General features: G+C 51.3%; 3 protein-coding genes across 4 annotated transcripts; all 3 read left to right on the top strand.

Annotated features, from left to right (window-relative positions):
• The first annotated feature begins 1761 nt into the window (after nt 1-1761).
• LOC122911430 (metallothionein-1E-like) lies at nt 1762-2448 on the top strand. The gene is made up of 3 exons (XM_044256108.1): nt 1762-1847; nt 1974-2039; nt 2197-2448. Exons 1-3 carry the CDS (start codon nt 1820-1822, stop codon nt 2286-2288), a joined length of 186 nt encoding a protein of 61 aa, XP_044112043.1. The 5' UTR covers nt 1762-1819; the 3' UTR covers nt 2289-2448.
• On the top strand, nt 1767-8418 carry LOC122911429 (metallothionein-1E). 2 transcript variants are annotated; one of them, XM_044256107.1, is made up of 3 exons: nt 1767-1847; nt 7437-7502; nt 8189-8418. In XM_044256107.1, the coding sequence occupies exons 1-3, from the start codon at nt 1820-1822 to the stop codon at nt 8278-8280; spliced, it is 186 nt and encodes a 61-aa protein (XP_044112042.1). In that variant the 5' UTR covers nt 1767-1819; the 3' UTR covers nt 8281-8418. The 2 variants fall into 2 exon arrangements, with proteins under 2 accessions (XP_044112042.1, XP_044112041.1); XM_044256106.1 differs by lacking the exon at nt 1767-1847 and adding an exon at nt 6828-6939.
• Nucleotides 8419-13012: 4594 nt separating this feature from the next.
• On the top strand, nt 13013-14615 carry LOC122913783 (metallothionein-1A-like). Its single transcript, XM_044260416.1, has 3 exons — nt 13013-13112; nt 13641-13706; nt 14384-14615. The coding sequence occupies exons 1-3, from the start codon at nt 13085-13087 to the stop codon at nt 14473-14475; spliced, it is 186 nt and encodes a 61-aa protein (XP_044116351.1). The 5' UTR covers nt 13013-13084; the 3' UTR covers nt 14476-14615.
• The last annotated feature ends 5594 nt before the right edge of the window (nt 14616-20209 follow it).

Raw genomic sequence — 20209 nt, 5'->3', positions numbered from 1 at the left:
CACGCTTTCCCCTCAGCTACACGGGGGGAAGAATGCTCTTGTGGGCTTTTCCCTTCCAAATGTTCCAGGGTGATGCCAACTTTCCAACGGGCTGCTGCTTCTGCAGGCTATAATACAACTCCTTCCCCTTCCTCTGCCTAGCAGACACCTTCTCACCCTCCTTACCTCACTGGCCCACCTCCTTCCAGGCTGGACTGGCTTTCCCCTCTCTGTTCCCCCTGCCCCCAAAGGCAATCTCCATCCTAGCCAGGACTCTGGTGTCATTTTTTCCCTATGCGCCCATGGAGCTGCCCCCTTGACTCTGAGTTCCCTGAGCACCAAGCTTATAGTTTCTTGATCCTTGCTCTCCCTTGCCCGTGATGTCTACCCCTAGATGATCTATCCTCAGCATCTGCTGGACGCTTTGAATCACTGGGCTCTGCCATATATTAGCTCTGTGACGTAGGCAAGCTACTTAACCTCTCTGGGCCTCCATTTCCTCCTCTTTAAAATAAGATTAAGGGATAGTCCTTACCTCACAATGTTGTGTTTAAAAACAAAATTCAGGGGCGCCTGGGTGGTTCAGTCGGTCAAGTTTCTGCTTTTGGCTCTGATCCTGATCCCGGGATCCTTGGATCCCTGCTCAGTGGGGAGCCTGCTTCTCCCTCTCTCTCCCTCTGCTGCTCCCCCTGCTTGTGCTTTCTCTCACTCGTTCTCCTGCTGTCAAATAAATAAGTAAAATATTTTTTAAAATAAAATAAACACAAAATGCAACTGAGCACACTTGAAGATATAATTTGCTTTATTTCATGATTCATGAATCAGGCAGCATCCCATCTAGCAAGTGGGGGGGAACTCTGAGGTATTGTACCTCAGAGTGGAAGTGGAAGGTTTCTATGGAAAGAGAATGGGTCAGGAAGTTATGAGCAAGGAAAAAGAAAGGACTGTTTCAGGCAAGGTCACCTTTGCTTAGGTGGAAGGGCAGAGGTCTTACTGAGTGGACTACTTCATCTTCCTTTGGGAAACAGAGGAACCCAGGGACAGAGGGCCTCTTGGGTGCTGATCAGAAAATTCCTGATTGACCCCTAAGACTTCTATTTCTGAGGGAGGTTAAAACTGCAGTCAGATTAGGTATTAAGCTCACTTTGGTGACTTGACCTAAGTGACACCATTCTGGGCCTATCATTTTCTTTTTAACAGTTACTACAGGATTAAATGAGAGCAGGCAGATAACACATAATCACACACAATCACACAATAAGGCCCCTTAATGTACACTGGATAGATACGGTACCCATAACCATCCATCTCCCATGGGCTTACTCTGCTCTTAGAATTATGAAGCCTTGACAGGTACCCAGTGGTTTTTGTAATCTGCACTTCCAGCCGATTTTTCTATCCAAGCAGAGTTCCCCACTTCTTCCCAGCTTACCCCACCTCCCTGTCCCCTCCGCAGATGAGTTCAGGCACAGGCCAGGAGGGCGGGAGGTGTGCACGCCAGAGGACGGGGGCAAAGTGCTGGGCACACGGCCCAGCCACCAGGCACGCGGCGTTCCCGCTCTGCACCCGGCCCTCCGTCACGCGAGGTGGCCCGGGGCTCGCGGAGGCGACTTCGGGGAACCGAGCGAGCGGCCGTGTGCAGAGCTCGGTGCGCCACACGGCCGCGGGTGATTCAGCGCGGGGCGTGTGCAGGCAGCGGCCAGGGGGCGGGCTTTTGCACTCGCCCCGGCTCCTTGTGGCTATAAAGCCGGCCCTCGGCGGTGCGTTTCACCACTTTTGCGAAGTGCCTGCTTTTTCTTGTGCTTCTGTTTACGGAGTTCAGGGGTCGGTTATTAACGCTATGGATCCCAACTGCTCTTGCGGTACAGGTAAGGAAATTCAGAGTCGTAGGTCCCGGTGGGGATGTTGGTGGGTAAGGACATTCCCCGAGACCTCTTGCATTCCGGCTGTCCAATCCACGCATGGTTCTCACTGCCCCCCCCCTTTTTTTGCAGGTGGCTCCTGCACGTGTGCTGGCTCCTGCAAATGCAAAGAATGCAAATGCAGTTCCTGCAAAAAGAGTGAGTAGAATCTTTGGGACTACACTCTTACCCATCCCTACTCTTTACTCCCCGAGGGGAGTTTAAACTGGATGGTTGATAACTCTTTCCTTGGGAGGGGAGGTGTTGGTTCCATAGTGCGCCCACTGTTTAATCTCTGCCGTCTTTCTTTCTCCAGGCTGTTGCTCCTGCTGCCCGGTGGGCTGTGCCAAGTGCGCCCAGGGCTGCATTTGCAAAGGGGCGTCGGACAAGTGCAGCTGCTGTGCCTGATCTTAGGGAGCCTGTTTCCGATGTAAATAGAGCGATGCGTGCAAATCTACAGTGTTTCTTGGTGCTTTTTCTTTTGGGATACAACCCTGACCAGTTTGTTACATTCCTTGTTGATCCTTATAAAATACGTGAATTAGATAATAAAAGCTGTGGACTGTTATTCTCATTTTGTTTTTCCTTTGCGTGCCCACGAGGGTTGGGGTAGGGAATTCCACCAGAATTGCAGAAACCTGTTTCTGGACACAGATGTTAATTCCTTAAGACTGAATGCTTTAAGGCAAAGCCAGTGAGTTCAGGGACCTTCATCTTCGGTAAAATGAAAAGGCATCATTTCAGAGGATATAAAGGCCTGGGAGCCCCGTGTTCTCATGCCGATTTTGTTTTTAAGTAATCACCTATTCCCAGTGTGGGGTTTGAACTCACCGCTCAGAGATCCAGTCACGGCTCTACAAACAGGCAGGTTCCCTATCAATACAGATTTAACGCTCCCCGGTTTCTCTGCCTAACTTCAGTTCCTCATGGAGTCAAGGCTTGAAATTGACAACAGGATGTGTGTTGGGGGAAAAAAACCTTCCCCATTCTGAGTCCTATCAGGGGCTTAATCTGAATCCTATCTGGGGCTTAAAAGCACCTGTGGGAAAGTCGCGTTTTTTACTTTCTATCCATCCCAAATTAAACCTTGGTTTAATATACATAAGGGTGCCTGGTTGGCTCCGTTAAGTAGCTGCCTTAGACTCCAGTGGTGATTCCAGGGTCCTGGGGATTGAACCTTCCATCAGGCTCCCTGCTTCTCCCCCTCTCTCTGCCTGCTTGTGCGAGCTCTCTGTAAAAATATTTATAGAGGGGCGCCTGGGTGGATCAATGGGTTAAGCCTCTGCCTTCAGATCAGGTCATGATCCCAGGGTTCTGGGATCAAGCCTGGCATCCGGCTCTCCGCTCAGCAGGGAGCCTGCTTCTCCCTCTCTCTCTGCCTGCCTCTCTGCCTGCTTGTGATCTCTGCCTGTCAAATAAATTTAAAAAATATTTATAGAAAAAAATAGACTTTATGAAAATGCCATAAAAGAACAATATAAAGCCCATGTTTTTAGGTTGAGCACACATGATTTCAGTGAATATGGGAAGAACAAAATTAGTTTTTATAATGCCGCACATACATATATATGTACACGGAAGATGTCCACTGAGCACTAGAGAGAATTCTCAAATGCCCCAGTGCCATGGACCACACACCTTGAGGACCACTGTCCTGGCTATCCCTCCCCACGGGGAACTTGCCTCCTCTCTGCCATTGTGCCACTGAGGGAACACCCTGTACCCCTGAGAGCTCCCTGCTGTGGCTTGGCTCTGAATCTTTGGAAGTTCCTCCCCAGGTCAGGCTGGAATCTGTTCCTTCAGAATCCAGTTGTCCTTGGCAACTTGAAACCAACGGAGTGACTAGAGAACTGGGGGGAAGTGACCAGCCATTTCCCAGCAGGAGGGAGGGTACCTGGGAACTGGTTCCAGATGGAGGAGTTTGCCTGTGAACGGTGGTGGCTGATTTTTGCGCTTTGGAGGGCGTGGTGGTGTTTATTAGGCGGGAGTGAGCCCACAGTGACTTGTAATTAATGCCAACGGTTAGTCCCCCTGGCTATTTGTGGAGGGAATTGCTTCTTGATGTTGGATCACAGGGAAAAGGGAGTCATGTCCGGAGTCGGGCCCCTGCTTGCCGGCAGGTGCCTGATGTGAAAGGGGGATTTCAGAAGGCAGTGTGTGTCCAGGGCGTGGGCTTTGGTGTTAGGCAGTCTGGGTTCACAGCCTACTTTGCCACAGGGGGCCTGGACCAGCTGCTCAACCTCACTGAGCCTCCATTTCTTCCTTTGTAGAAAGGAGATTCTGTCTCTGTGTGGGCATTAAATGACAGTTTCCTGGCTCCTGGCTAGGGCTTAATAAACAGTGGTCAGTATGTCCACACCGACATTTGCGGAGAGGGTATCCTGTTGGATCCCAAAAAGCTCCTGGGGAAAGGGTCATTAGTTAGGAAGCATTACTCTGGGTTGGAAGTTAAGGATGGGACTGGAAATCTGCTGACCCAGTGCTGGGGGAGGGGGGGTACCTCCTACACGATGTCCCCAGGGACAAGATGCAGCCATAGCGTTTGGACAGACATGAAAGTCTTTACCATCCTTCACGTCCTCTGGTCTGTAGGAATCAGTGAGAGAGTGAACATGCAGGGGCTGGAGTAATTGTACTGTCCTCTGAAAGGTTAAGCAAACTGCCCAGGGTCACACGGCTCCTAATTAGGGGTCTCCGGTCCATCGCTGCCTGATGATGATTCACTAGGTGCTTGTATCGCTTCTCACTAGTCAAAGCTGGAAGAGCCTTTGGGGATGGACCAGTTGCTCCCCAGCTTGAAACATGGGAAACCGAAGCCCTGAGAGGTCACAGAGCTATGCAGAGGGTCTGACTGCCAGCTCAGGGCTCTCCTCACGCTGCCTCTGTGCCAGGCGTCCAGTGTCTCACCTTTCCCATGAAGTCATGGTGCCGGGCGCTAGTGTGAGGCCATGATGCTGCAGTAAGCCCGCCTGAGTGCCACTCCCCCCAGTGTCACAGCTGCTTGACATAAATCTCTCTGGCATACAGCTTCCTCTACTCTAAAAGGGGCAAAAAAAAAAAAAAAAAAAAAAGGCATCTGACTCAAATGATTGAATTAATACATATAAAGAACTTAGAATAGTGTCTGGCATGTGATGAGTGGTCTATTAATATTCACTGTTAATTTATTATTATTATATGTACGTAGCATAAGGCATATTTGTTTATTTCCAGACAAACACCTGGGCCTGAGGTACCAGGTATGACTTTATTATTATGATGCGTAGCATAGGACAAATAAGCTCAGGCTGGTATGCGCGGTTGTTTCCTGTGTGGTCTTTATCAGACACATAAGAATATGACCTATGGGCCGGAGAGCATCATTCAATCTCCTCCACACAACTGTGATCCGCATGGTGGGTATAAAGCCACGAGAAAGATGTTCTGTGCCTTATATCAGATACCAAAAGACACCTGCTCATTTTGTTACCAACTACACCATATTTTATTAAGCATTGTACTTTGAAATCATTCCTGTTTTAATTTACATGAAAAGGAAACTGTTTATCCTTAACTGAAAATGAGAATCAGTCTTATTCTAGACATAGAAAATAGCAAGAAAAGCATAGTTAGTATATAAGAATATAATATATAACTATATATATTTCACTAATGGGTCACTTTTTTTTTGCTACCCATGGTTAATGTGGCAGCCTTTTTTTTTTTTTTAAGATTATGTTATTTATTTGTCGGACCGAGAGCACAAGCAGAGGGAGAAGCAGGCAGAGGGTGAAGCAGGCTCCCTGCTGAGCCGGGACCTTGACATGGGACTCGATCCGAGGACCTTGGGATACTGACCTGAGCCGAAGGCAGACCCTTAACGGACTGAGCCACCCAGGCGTCCCAATGTGGCAGCCTAACTCGTAATGAAAAGGTTCTAAGCAGTAGGCAAGTGTAGCCATTCCTACGCTACAGTCAGCTTTATCATAGACCTTCTCTTTCCCTTAGAAAGCTGACTGGATTCATCAGAGTACAACTTCCTAGCTGTGGGACCTGGGCCAAGTAACTTAGACTTCTGTATAGTAGTTATCCATTAAGAAAAAGTGCTTAGGAGTAATAGTAATTCCCTTTTCGGGTCTTTGTTGAGGGTACACAAATCAAAAGTGAATATAACATGGCCTGACACATACAAAATGATATTTAAAGTCTCAGATGTTGAAACGGAAATAACTACTTTTTTTACTTTTTTATTCAGACCGGTCTCCCTGTCACCATCTCACCCTCTGGAAATCGCTGGGACTGGGGTGCCCCAGCAGGTGTGGGGAGCACTAGTTGTAATGCCAAGAAGACCCTGCATGATCGCGCCCCTATATCCGTTTGGGTGAGCAGAATGGAGAGAGGCAGCGGTCTGGGTCCGCCACACGTGCACAGCAAAAAAACGGCCTGAAACCCCAGCCCCACCTGGGGCCACGGGGACGACAGGCCAAGGTAAGCAAAGGTCACATTCAATGCCTGTCCTCTGCACACAACTCTCTCGGATCGCTCTGCACAAGCCCTCCCCACACTGGGAGAGGCCAGGGTTGCACACGGGCTCCAGGAAAGGGCGACCCCGGGGACGCCTGCACCGGGTACAGGGGTGGGGAAGGCGGTCCGGACCCAGGCGCCGGGTTCCCAGAACACGCGGTAACAGGGTCGGCTACCGACCTCGGGGAGACCCACAGGGGCGGGCAGGGTGACTGAGACACGGCATGCCAACCGGCGCGCATCCCCTCCGCACCGTACGCAGCTAGCCCAACCGACCCCCCCCCCCACCTCTCCCCCGAGACTCGTGCGCCCGGCTCTGCCAAGTGCACACAGCACCGCCAAGGCCAAGGCGGGAGGTGTGCTCCCCCGCGGGGCGGGTGCAAGGGCAGGGGCGGGGCCTTTGCGCCCGGGCCACCGGCTCCGCCTATAAAGTCAGCCCGCGGCGGCGGATCGTTAAAGTTCTTAATAGATTGCGCTTGTGGTGTTTGGTGTCGTCTGTTTGGGTTGTTCTTTTTTGTTCTATTGGAAATGGATCCCAACTGTTCCTGCTCTAACGGTAAGAGACCATGTATTTGGAGTCTTAGAGAGGATGTTTCGTAGGTTACTGTAGTGTGTTCTTGGAGTCAGAAGGGCGGATTTTGGGGGTTGGAGCTGAACTAGACTCTAAGAGTCAGCACGTGTTGCGGGTTTTTTGCAACATGTATGTCCGAGTTCTCCTTTCTTCGGTTTAGAGTGGAGGGTGTTTGTGGTTACGTCGAGGTTCGCTTTGGGTCGGGGCTGCTGGTTGGGGACCGCTGTTAAGGTTTTGGGGGGTGCCAGGCGGTGATGGCAGGCGGGGACTCTGTCTACTTGGCTTACGTTGGTCCTGGAGTTTGGGGATCTCTTTGTGGAGTCAGATTTGGAAGGGACCTACGTTTTCCAACAGTAGAGGAAGCTGGGGTTTTTCTTAATGGTACTCGGTGGGGCAAGAAAGGAGCTTCCAGGGCTGGGCAGGTTTGATTGATTGTGTGCTGCAGCTCCTACATCATCCTTTCTCACTATTTTTCTTGACAGGTGGCTCCTGCACGTGCGCTGGCTCCTGCAAATGCAAGGAGTGCAAATGTACTTCCTGCAAGAAGAGTGAGTGAAGTGGGCTCTTCGTGGGGATCAGGGTCTGGGCTTGGGTTGGGTGTGCGTGTTGGGGAAGCCCAGAGCTGAGGAGGCAGGAGCAGGCCAGTGACTCAAGTCTCTGCGCAGCCCCCGCCTTGAGTCCCTGACTCGGATTTGGAGCTGAAAGGGCATGTAGAGGGGTGAGTTCCAACCTCAGTCTAGAGCAGGAAGACTGAGGCTCCGAGAGGTCAGCAAATAGTGTTAAAGAAGGAGGCAGAACTACAGTCTACGTGTTCTGCCTCCTGCTGTAGCCTTCCAAACTCTCCAGTGTCCTGAACACTTGGCATATATGAGCTTGGTGGCCACGTGTAGTTTGGCTGATCTGGTGCAGCTCATTTCTGTGGGGACAGCCCAGAGCTGCTGTGGGTCTTCTGGGAGCTGCTAGGCAGGGGCCTCCCCCTCGCTGATTTCAAGGATTTCTATCTGGAAGGCAACGGATCAGCCTGTCTTGTCTCTGGGCCCCCGTCACTGTATCTCCAGACATTCTGCCCTGTCTTGGAATCAGATGGGGGCAGGACAGTCCTAGGGTGTAGGACTCAGTTGTCTAGGGACAGCATGTCGTTCTCAAGTCAGGGTCCTCTGGGGCTGGGGGCAGGGCCTGTGCCAAACCTGCTCTTAAGAAGGGGTTCTCTGATGCTTTGGTTTTTGTCACCTAGGCTGCTGTTCCTGCTGCCCAGTGGGCTGTGCCAAGTGTGCCCAGGGCTGCGTATGCAAAGGGGCGTCGGACAAGTGCAGCTGCTGTGCCTGATCTTGGGGAGCCCGTTCCCGATGTAAATAGATCCACATGTACAAGTCTACAGTAAAGACTTAATTTTTCATACTACTTGACCCATTTGCTACATTCCTGTTTTTATGAAATATGAGTTAAAATAAAAATTTAAATTTATTCTGGCTGTTTTCTTTTGTGCTCTTCTGAGATCGGGGATTGCAATCCCATCGTGGTTGGGGTGGGGTGGGGAGTTAGACCTGGAACAGAGACCTGGGTTCTGGACCCAAGAATTGGTCCGTAACAACTTCCCTTATGCAAGTGGATGATCTCCCGTCAGTTTTTCGACAGAAGGTGAAAGTATCTGGTTGATCTAAGGATACGGGGTGGGTTCATTTTCCGTCTTGAAAGAGTTAATCTTAAGAACTTAATTTTTGGGGCACCTGGGTGGCTCAGTGGGTTAAGCCACTGCCTTCAGCTCAGGTCATGATCTGAGTCCTAGGATCGAGCCCAGCATCGGGCTCTCTGCTCAGCAGGGAGCCTGCTTCCTCCTCTCTCAATGCCTGCCTCTCTGCCTGCTTGTGATCTCCGTCTGTTAAATAAATAAAATCTTTTAAAAAAAATTTTTATTTTATTTGTCAGCGGAGCAAGAGTGAGCACAGGGAGACGGAGAGGCAGGCAGAGGCAGAGGAAGAAGCAGGCTCCCTACCAAGCAAGGAGCCCAATGTGGGACTCAATCCTGGGATGCTGGGACCATGACCTGAGCTGAAGGCAGCTGCTGAACCAATAAAGCAGAGCCACCCAGGCATCCCAAAGAACTTAATTTTTATTTCATTCTTGGAATTTTGTCAAACTTAGGTTCTCAGCAATGTTGGCTTTCAAAAACACTCAGGCATGTGGCTGGCTCAGTCGGAGTTTGCAATTGATCTCAGTTGATGTATGTTCAAGCCTCCATGTGTGTAGAAGTTACTTCAAAACTTAAGTACTCGGGATGCAGCCCAATTACCCACTTGATAAGGCTTTTCCTCACCGGGTTTCTAAAACACTTAAGGGACCAATTTTTTTTTTAAAGATTTTATTTGACAGATCACAGGCAGAGGGGAGGAAGCAGGCTCCTTGCCGAGCAGAGAGCCGGATGTGGGGCTTGATCCCTGGACCCTGGGATCATGACTCGAGCTGAAGTCAGAGGCTTTAATGCACTGAGGCACCCAGGTGCCCCCCAATTTTAATTTCCTAACACAAGATTTAAGCTTTGGAAAAAATTTGTAACAGGCACATTGCAAACCCCATTTTTTTATTTCAATAAGCATATGAGGAACAATAACATTGAGAAATTTAAAGTACACATTTATTCATTGAAAGTGTGCATGGAACAATAGAAACAATTCACCACGAGGTTTATCTCATGACCATCTTGAGTAGCTCCGTCCGCAACACGGGCTCCATTAGTTGGGGCTGGTGTCCCAACCATTTCCCAGCAAGAGGTAGGGTACCTGAGAACTGGTTCCAGATGGAGTTCACTGCTGCTTGGGAACAGTGCTGGCTGATACTGCTGTGGAGGTTGTGTTCATTAGGAGTGAGGCCCACAGTGACTTGTAATTAACACCACCGATTGGTTCCCCTGGCTGTTTTTGGAGGGAATTGCTACTAGACCTTGGATCAAAGGGAAGAGGGAGTCATGTGTTCCTGAGTCAGGCTGCTGCTTGCCCGCAGGTGCTTGGTGTGAGAGGGGGATTTCGGGAGGCAGTGTGTGTCCCCCTCGTGGGCATTGGTGGGTTCACAGCCTACTTTTCCACCTCCCGGCCAACTGACCTAGGCAAGTCATTGGTACTTGCTAAGCCTCCATGTATAAAAAAGATTATTTTGCAATGTGGGAAATGAAATGAGATAGTGGCCTGGCTTCTACCTAGGGCTTTTAATAAACAGTGGGCCACTATGGTCACTCCTATATTCACACTGACATTTGTGGAGAGACTGCTAGCTCCCAATAAGCCTCAGGGAAAGGCCCATTGGTTTAGAAGCGTTTCTCTGGGCTGGAGGCTAGAGATGGAATTGGAAATTTGCTTACCTGGGGTCCGGGGGAGTGTGGATGGCTAGCAAAGAGGCCCTCGGGACAGGAGGCTGCCACAGCATTTGGATAGACCAAGGGTCTTTCCCATCGTTTATGTCATTTCACCTGTACAGGAACCAGTGAGAGAGTGAATGTGCAGGGGCTGAAGTGATTGTGCCAATTTCCAGAGAGGTTAAGCCACCAGCCCAAAGTCACACAGCTCCTAGTCAGAGTCGTGACCCAACTGGCTGGTCAGGATGCTAGTGGGTGCTAAATTCTGCCTGTCATTTTCCAGAGCTGGAGGGTCCTTTGAGATAGTCTAGTTGTGCCCTATCTTGAGACGTGGGAAACCGAAGCCCAGAGAGGTCAGAGAGCTATGTAGAAGTACTTCCCACACTGCCTCTGTGCCAGGTGTCCAGAGTCCTCACCTTTCACATGTACGGGGTGGTGGGTGAGGCCATGATGCTGCAGTCAGCCCACGGGAGTGCCAGTCCTACCCATGTCACAGCTGTGTGACATGAACCTCTTTGTGGCTCAGTCTCCCACTCTCTATAAAGGGGAAAAAAATAGGGTGTGGCTCTTAGAAGGAAATGATGCAAAGATTAAATTCAGTTGATTTAATCTTAGAAGTAATGCAAAGAAATTAGAATGATGCCATACACATACACAGTAAGTAATCCACATTAGCTATTATTTTATTAATAGCGTTCATAGCTTTGGAGACGTTTTCTATTTCCAGATAAAAAAGGCCAGACTTGTGGACTTAGCTGCATGTCCTGTACTGTCCTTATCCACCCAAAGAGCATGCGACCAGCTGCCCAGAGAAAGTTACCCTCTCCTCCCACAAAAGAAGGAACTGCACTAGGGATATAAAGTCAAAAGCCAGATGGCCTATGTCCTCGTAATAGACACAGAAGGACGCCTGCCATTTCTGCGGTCCTTTGCACCAGTAATTTACTTAACATTTTCTTTTGAACAATTCTTATTTCCTGAAATATATTTATATGAAAAGCAAACTCTTTGCCACTCCTGAAAATGAGAATGAGTTTACTTCTAGACAATGAGGTGTGTGTGTGTGTGTGTGTGTGTGTATGTAAATTCCTTCTGTTATCACTTTGTCACTCCCAGATTGAGCATCATCGGACAGCAGAGAGGTGCTGAAGACGTACCTTGGGCTGAAGGGAAGCTTTGTCATCTACTTTTTTTTTTTAAGATTTTATTTATTTAGTAGTAATAAAATAATATATTTTATTTATTAAGTAGGCAGAGAGAGAGAGGAGGAAGCGGGCTCCCTGCCTAGCAGAGACCCCCATTCGGGGCTCAATCCCAGAACCTTGGGATCATGACCTGAGCCAAAGGCAGAGGCTTAACCCACTGAGACACCTAGGTGCCCTATCATCTACTTTCTTTCCCTTCAGGAGTGGCTGGAAGCAGATCCAGGATTCCACCTCCCAGCACTGTGACCCTGGGTTAGCTACCTTAAAATTCTTGCACTGTGTGCATTTCTGCCTTTGGGAAACTGGCTCATAATTAATGTCCCTTTTAGGATCGATGTTGGGGTTCAAAATGCTGAGTGATAAGCAACACCCAGAACAGACTACACACTGTAGTTCTCAGGAATACTGAAAGGGGCAGAACCACCTTGCTTTGTTATTTGAAGCCAGGTCCGCCTGTCATCTAAAAGGATCCCTTCTGGGGGTGCGGTGAAGGGGGTGGGTAGCATCTCATACTTCGGGAACCTCCACCCTGAGTGGGGTGACTGGACAGGGCTGAGGAGAGCCCCTGGAAAATTTCGGCAAAGGAGCGCCAGGACAAACGTGCCCACGCATCCTTTCTGCCTTAGGGGGTGGGGGTCCGGGGGAGGAGGAAAGGAAGGGAGCTGGAAGCCTGAGCTCACCACCTTGCTGTCTACAAGAGCCATGGCGGAGGGCCCAAGATGGGGTTGGGGGAGGGGGCCAGTGGAGGTCACTAAATGCCATGTAATTCTTGGAATGTTGAAAGGGAAATAACCACTTTTTTTTTTTCTTTATTTAAAGTCATGTCTCCTATCACCTAAAAGGATACCTCCTTTGTGGGTACCTCACCCTCTGGAAACCGCCGGGACTGGGGTGCCCCAGCAGGTGTGGGGAGCACTAGTTGTAAAGCCAAGAAGACCCTGCACGATCGCGCCCTTATATCCGTTTGGGTGTGCAAAATGGAGAGAGACAGTGGTCTGCGTCGGCCACACAGTGTACAGCAGAAAATGGCCTGAAAGCCCAGTCCCACCTGGAGACATGGGGAAAAAAGGCCAAGGGACACAAAGGTTACATCCATCTCCTGTCCTCTGCACACAACTCTCTCGGATCGCTCTGCACAACCCCTCGCCCCACTGGGAGAGGCCAGGGTTGCACACGGGCTCCAGGAAAGGACGACCCCTGGGACGCCTGCACCGGGTACGGGGGTTGGGAAGGCCGTCCGGACCCAGGCGCCGGGTTCCAGGAACACGCGGGAACAGGGGCGGCTACCGACCTCAGGAAGACCCGGGGCGAGCTGGGAAGCTGAGACACCTCGTGCCCCCGGCGCGGTGCGTAGCGAGCCCTATTGCCCTCCAGGGACTCGTGCGCCTGGCCCCGCCAGGTGCACTCAGCGCTGCCAAGGCCCAGGCGGGTGCAAGGGCAGGGGCGGGGCCTTTGCGCCCGGGCCACCCGCTCCGCCTATAAAGTCAGCCAGCGGCGGCGAGGCATTTCCTCGCTTAACCCGCAGCGCTGTGTATTTTGCGTTGTTTGTTTTGAATTTCCGTCCTCGGGGTGGTCCGAAATGGACCCCAATTGCTCTTGCCCCACCGGTAAGGGATCCCGTATTCTGAGCCTTAGGGATACGCTTTCCAGGCGTGGGTCGAGGGGTGTCTCTGGTGTGGGAAGAGCCGGTGTTCGGGGCTGGAACTGAAGTAGATTCCTCGAGTCAGCACGTGGTGTGGGTTCTCGCCAGCCTCTGGAGAGTACGGCCGTTCTCTTGGGTTTTAGGTTTACAGTTCAGGGTATTGATGGTCATGTCGAGGTTCCCCTGTTGGTTAGGGATGCTGGCCTCGGACCCAGTGCGCTGTTCTGGCCATGGGGGTGCCAGGACGTGGTGGTAAGTGGGGACACTCCTTACATAGGCTGATTCGGGAGCTTGGGATCCTCCTTGTGGAGTCACATCTGGGACGGACCTACTTCCCCCAGCAGCAGAAGTGGAGTTTCTCTTAATTCGCTGTGGACGAGAAAGGAGCTCCCAGGATTGGGCAAGGGCAGGATGCCTCGGGGATCCTTTGTTGCCTTATTTTTGGGGCTCCCACATCACCCTTGCTCACTGCTCTCTTAACTTTTCCTGGCAGGTGGTTCCTGCACGTGCGCTGGCTCCTGCAAATGCAAGGAGTGCAAATGCGTTTCTTGCAAGAAGAGTGAGTGGAGTGGGGTCTTCTGTGGAGATGGGGGGTTGCTGGGCTGGTGGTGGGGAGGGGTAAACCCAGTGCTCAGCAGGCAGGAGCAGGTCAGTGACCTAGCCTCTGTGCAGCCCTTGTTCTGAGCCCTTGATTCAGAATTGGAGCTGAAAGAGTATGTAGATAGTTGAGTTTCAGTTTTCTCTAGAACGCGAAGATTGAGGCTCAGGGAGGTTAGTAATCAGTGTCAAGGAAGGAGCCAGAGCTACAGTCCAGGTGTTCATCTCCTGCAGCCTTGGAACTCTCCAGTCTCCTGAACACTTGGTGTACGTTAACTTGATGACCATGTGTGGTTTGCCTGACATGGTGCAGCCCTTTTTTGTGGGGACAGTCCAGAGCTGCGAGGCAGGGGGCTCCCCCTCTCTGGTCTTGAGGACTTCCATTAAGATGCATGGTTCTGGAAGGGAAGGGACCAGCCTGCATTGTTTTTTGGACACCCTGTCACTGTGTTTCCAGGCATTCTGCCCTGTCTGGGAATCAGATGGGGGCAGGGAGATGGCTTCCTAGTGCCTAGGATCTAGTCTAGGGAGAGCATGTCTTTATCAAGTCAGGGTCCTCAGGGGCTGGGGCCAGGGCTGGTGCCAGTCCCGTTCTTAGGAAGGGGGTGGGGTCTCTGATCTCTGTCCTTTGTCCCCTAGGTTGCTCCTCCTGCTGCCCTGCGGGCTGTGCCAAGTGTGCCCAGGGCTGCATCTGCAAGGAGGCATCGGACAAGTGCAGCTGCTGTGCCTGATCCCGAGCCCGTCCCAATGTAAATAGAACCACATGTACAAACCTCTAGTTTTTTATGTATTCATACTACCTGATCCAGTTGCTACGTTCCCGTTTTTGTAAACTCTTTGAATGAGAGTAAATTCATCTAGATTGTTCTGACTTCAGGTGTCTGGTGATAAGATGGGAAGATGGGACTTGGTTCTAATTGGGCTGTAGGGGAAACTGGCTTGGTGGGGGGTGATATTAGCAGAGTCCAGGGTTCTTGTGGTCTGGCCTGGTTCACCTCCTTGAGCTCTTGGGGTTTTGTTTGGTTTGGTTGGGTTTTTTTTTTGACTACTCTAGGCTTGGCTGTGACATGGTTTCCTCGGTCACCTAGAGAGTCCCTGCCCTGTGTCACTGCTTCTATTCACTCAGTAGTAGTCACCTATGGTGTGTCTACTGTATACATAGCATCATCTACTGTATACATAGGCATTGGGCTTTCAGTGTTGAGGTAACAGGGCACTACCAGACTGTTGGGGCCTGGTTGGAGAGAGGTCATTACTGAATGGAAAAACGACAGTGGTTGTGACAGAAGGCTATTGGGTGAGTCCAAGTAAGGAGACCTCACACAGACAGCTGCATTCCTGTCAGGGGGGACAACTGGAAAGACTGTGATGGGGACGGGTGGGCTAGCTCATCTGGGCAAGCATGTGAGGGGATGTGCTGAGTAGAAGAGAGCAGAGTCCCATGTGTCTCCTCTGGCTTGACTTGTAACCTGTTTGCTCTGTGAATCCCTTGGAGAGGTCTAGAGTGCTGCACCATGGTCCCATTTTCCCCTTCCCACCCCCCATTCCAATTTCTTAGATGTAAGATGGAATGGGGAACCCGGGTTTTAGGGTTGTGATCCCACTGACCACATGGAGCCTTTCAGTGACATGAACTGAGTCTCTGCCAGGGAATGTTTCCATCCTGGTTGGAATTTGAAGCCAACTCCCCAGCATAAAACGGCCTGAACTGGGGATCTAGGGAATATGGAGGAAACTTGTGAAGACCGCAGGGGGTGGTCACCATGGAGACCAAATAGGCTGAAAGGGCAGCAAGGCTCACTCTACAGTCCCTGCCCCCATTTCCTGGGGAGCCTGGCCCAAACCTTAAGGGCTCTTGGGCGGGGGTGCAGGATGCTGTTGGCCCTGCTTGTTTTGGAAGTCCTGGTGCCACTGTTACAAACGTGCCTGGAGATTTCACAGCTCTACCTTGGAGACTAGGAGCTGCCAGTCCTCTCTGTGGAAGGGTACAGCATGTTTCCATTCGGCCTGACAAACATTGTGATCCATTTTTTAAGTCATGTGTCAAGTGGCATCTTGCTTCAGCCCCGAGCGCCATCTCCCCAAGGGGTGGTGGGGTGTCACCATTATGGCATCAGATTAGTTCACAGTGTGGCTGCGTCAGACAGCCTCATTGAATTCCAGAAGTTAGTATCTTGAGCTGGGAAAGCAGTTGTGCGTGGCTGCGCTGGGGCCAGCCTGCCTAGTAGGACCGTAGCTCCCCTACTTGGGTGACTTGTGTGGCCTCTTGGTGCCTCCTACTTCTCATCTGTAAAGTGGGGGACAGTCACAGCCTCTACCCAGAGGGTTGTGAGGTTCAATGTGGCTATCATCGTCCCTGCTCAAAATAAGGGCTCTGGAAGTGCCCTTCCCTCTAGGGCCAGGCATGGTATCTGACATTCAGTAGGTGATCCATGAGTGCTGAGTTCAGAGAGCACTGAGTTCAGAGTCCTACTGTAGGTAAACCATAATGTTGGGCACAGAAGGAAGAGAATATGTAAGATCTAATCCATTTGCTGGAGGAGCACTCAAGTCCCTGTTGAAATCCGGGAACATTTAGCATTTCAGGATGCCGGTGCTGAGCTGTGGAGGGTGTGACTCAGTCTGATCAGGACGTGGAGAGAAAACCCTATTCACTTCATTCACATGGCCACGTTTTGGCCAGAACTAATTGGAGAACTAAACAAATAGGGGGATAACTCTTTCAGGGGAGAGGGAGGAAGCTGGTATCACATGCCTGACCAGTGCAGATACTTAGTATTGGATGAACCGATCAGCACTCTTTGCAGAGAAGTAGAAATTCAAGGTGCAGGTGGCAAGAACAAAGGAATTGGAGCTCATGCTGTAACTGGTTCAATGTCAAGGGAACAAAGAATCCACCCAAATGGTGGCCTTGAGGATGATTTGACCAAGCTACAGATGTCCCCCCCCATAAGATTTTACTTATTTTAGGGAGGGAGAGAAGCCCAAGCAGACTCCCCACTTAGGGTGGAGCCTGATGCAGGGCTCGATTTCACCACCCTGAGATCATGATCTAAGTCAAAATCAAAAGTGGGAGGCTTAACTGACTGAGCCACCCAGGAGCCAGTACAGTACTGGTTTTCTATGAGGACTGCTGTTCATTTCAGTCTTCTAGGGACCAGAGAGCTGAACAGCTTCTGGGAAGAGTCTCGGGGACACCTCCCTTCCCTTTAAATTCTGAAAGTGAACCCTTCAAGGGCACTACCAGAAATGGACTCCAGCCGAAATTAGGTAAAAAAAAAAAAAAAAAAAAAAATCCATTGAAAGGGCAAAGGGAACTGTGGGACTGATCAGAAGGATGGAGAGCTAGGCCCAGAAAACAAGAGCCATGGTACTAGGGGTAGGCAAGCAGCAGGGCCAGTCCCAGAAGCAGCCTGGCTGGGCCACCACAGTGGGCACAACTGTCATCACAGCTTCTGTAACCCTCGGACATCGCTATTGCTGCCGCTGGCCACAGCTCTTGCAACTCAATTCTCAACTGTCCACTAAGCTCTTTGCCTCTTGCCCCAGACCTGAAGATCCTAGCTGGCTAGGGGTGGGGAGGAGGCATATCTGGCCACTTGTGGATTCCCCAGTGGGAGACAGGATCCTGCAGACACCCCAGAATGACTCTGGGGGTAAGATGCCAGTAAGTTCCAGGCCAGACACCAGTGAGCCATTCCAGAGAGTTTAATAAGGGGATTTTTGAGTTGGTGGGGTGGGGGGTTGTTGGGAAGCAAAGAGTTGGAAAAATTCAGAGAACGCTGATCCAGAGATGTGAAGCAGAGGAGGCATCAGCAGGCGTACACCTGCAGAGGGGAAGGGGCTCTCCCTGGACAGAGCAGCTGCAGCTGGAGGAGAGGGTGACCCAGCAGCTGTGAGCTTCAGGTGGCATCCAGCCTTGCAGGGGGGGTGGACAGTGGATTGGGGAAGATACCCAGCACACCCTGCAAATAGGGTGTGCCGCCATCAAGAAGGCATCTGCCCAAGCCGCACCCTGGGAGAATCTCACTAATCCGAGGCTGAATCCCATTTGAGGGGCTGGAGGGAGGAAGGGAGGTGTCAAGGAGGATGGTAGAGGCCCCGTGGTGGGGCACTGGAGGTCCCTCAGAATGCTGGTTCGCAGGTGTGGCCGAGCAAGTCTGCCCAGCTCTGGGGGGAAGGAGGGTGGAGGATAAAGTGAATCACGCACGGGTGTCCCCAAGCAACTCTCACCTGGCCCCACCTTTGGCATCACAATAGTCACTGAACCACCCTTCCAGAGCATCCCAGAAGCCACTCCTGGCTGGCTAAAGGCCTACACCACCTCCTGCCCTGGAGGCAAAGCCATGAAGTTGATTTCACCCCCCACCTTCCATCACCACAACCAGAACCTCTCGGGCCCCTTCTTCCCCTCCAGGCAGGCCTGCCTCCTGCCCTCTGCAGACTCTGCAATGGAGCAGGACAGGGAGGTCTTGCTATGCTGTAAAAACTGCCTTGCTCTCGCCTCACAGCCAGCAGTGGGGACCTCTCCGGAGTCGGAGGCCTTCCCAGGCCTCTGCCCTCGCCTGCACGGGCTCAGGGATTCTTGAACCTTCAAGGGAGGAGGCTGAAGTGTTGTCCTCAACAGACTCGGTGGACTGGACCCCAGGGGATTCCAGATCTGGGACCCCATCACAGGCCACTCTGGCCTGCCTGACACATCATTGCCATTGCGGAGGGTGGGGGTTCGGCCACAAACTGGGGGACCCTGCTCATTCTCTCCAAGATACTTCCTGTGTCCGACCCCCAACCTCCCAAGCCATACCCTCCACCAGGAAGGCATTTAGTGATTCAGAGTCACCCCAGCTGAGAGGCTTTCACAGATCAGCCTTGTTCTTCAGAGAAGGCCACGTGCGCTTCATCCAGTGACTCTGGGTGTGCATTCAGGCTTGCAAGGGACACCGGTCAAGTTGGGCTGTCTGGTACAGATCTGACTTTATTCTGGTGAACCTCCTCTGCCCAGCTCTGGAGAAGAGGGGTTGGAGATTCAGGAGTCCAGTCCAAAAACCCAGAAGTTCAGACCCTTGTCCTCCAAGGATCCGCAAGCAATCAGATGTTCCCCCTTTGGAACTCACACATGGGTTAGAATGGGTTCAGAGGGCATTTCTCACAGGCACGTGCCCTGACCAGATTCTTTGGGCCCAGAGACCAGGCCGTGGATCCTGTGCTCCAACCCTATGCATGGCATTTCCTTCATTCCTGCTTCTTTCCAAGCCTGGTCCCTATGTGCCCCCCTACCCCAACCTTTTATCATTCCAGTGAATAACACTTAGCTTAATTCTACTAAGGAGTCTGGATTTAGAATTAAAAAAAAAAAAAAAGGTGGGGAAGGTGTTGGTGGGGCAAGGAGGCTTCCTCTGTGGCATCATAGGAGCATAGTTCCTAAGAATGGCCTGACCAGACCCCCAGGTCCTGAGACTCCAAGGGCAGAACAAGTCTGGGGGCCTGATAGCACCTCGCAGCATCCTGGCCCACATGCCTTCTTGCCTGGGCCTGTGAGACACACCCATGGGTGAGGTTTTCTTTGGGCAGTAGGCATTTCCTGCCCTTGGGGCCTGCCACTCTCAGGCATGGGAAAATTACTTTCCTGGCAAGGGATCAAAGCTTGTACCAGTCAGATGAGGCTCCTCATGTCCCTATGGGTCACATGGTGCTGGGTCTCCGGTACAGATGGAAAAACAAGACAGATCCCCAAGGAAAGCTCCCTTATATGCCCAGTGCTTGGCACGCCTGACTCCCCTTTGCAGTGTGCCCAACTGAATGTGGGCCCTTTTCTCTCCTGGAGGAGGGCACAGTATAAGAAAAGGCTTGGGGGGGGCGCCTGGGTGGCTCAGTGGGTTAAGCCACTGCCTTCGGCTCAGGTCATGATCTCAGGGTCCTGGGATCGAGTCCCGCATCGGGCTCTCTGCTCAGCAGGGAGCCTGCTTCCTCCTCTCTCTCTCTGCCTGCCTCTCTGCCTACTTGTGATCTCTCTCTGTCAAATAAATAAATAAAATCTTTAAAAAAAAAAAAAAAGGCTTGGGAAGAAAAGCCTTGTTCGATCATTTCCCAGATAATAGGGAGCTATAGAAGGGTAAGGGGCAAAGAAACAGTATGAGTGCAGCTGTTCATTTATTCACTCCTGGGTCCTTCCGTTGTGCTGGCCAGTGCAAGGACTGATTAGTAACAAGTTAGACAGCCTTTGCCCTCTAGGGGTGTGTGGGCAGAGTCAAGTACACAAATAAATTCAATAAAGGCGGTTACTGGTCCAGGTTGCCATCTGTTCTTGCCCTGGTCTCCTACCCGGTCTCCCTATGGCTGCTTTGGGCCCCTGCAGTCTGTCAGCTCAGCAAACAGGGTGTTCTGCTCAAAACCCAACATTGGTCTCCATCTGTGTGCAAAGTCCTCACCAGGACCCACAGGGCTGTATGAGAATCTATCTATGGA

The sequence above is a fragment of the Neovison vison genome, chromosome 7, assembly GCF_020171115.1.
Source record: "Neovison vison isolate M4711 chromosome 7, ASM_NN_V1, whole genome shotgun sequence".
Classification (NCBI taxonomy): domain Eukaryota; kingdom Metazoa; phylum Chordata; class Mammalia; order Carnivora; family Mustelidae; genus Neogale; species Neogale vison.
The sequence above is the reverse complement of the archived record's forward strand: the minus strand, read 5'-3'. Positions and strand labels throughout refer to the sequence as shown.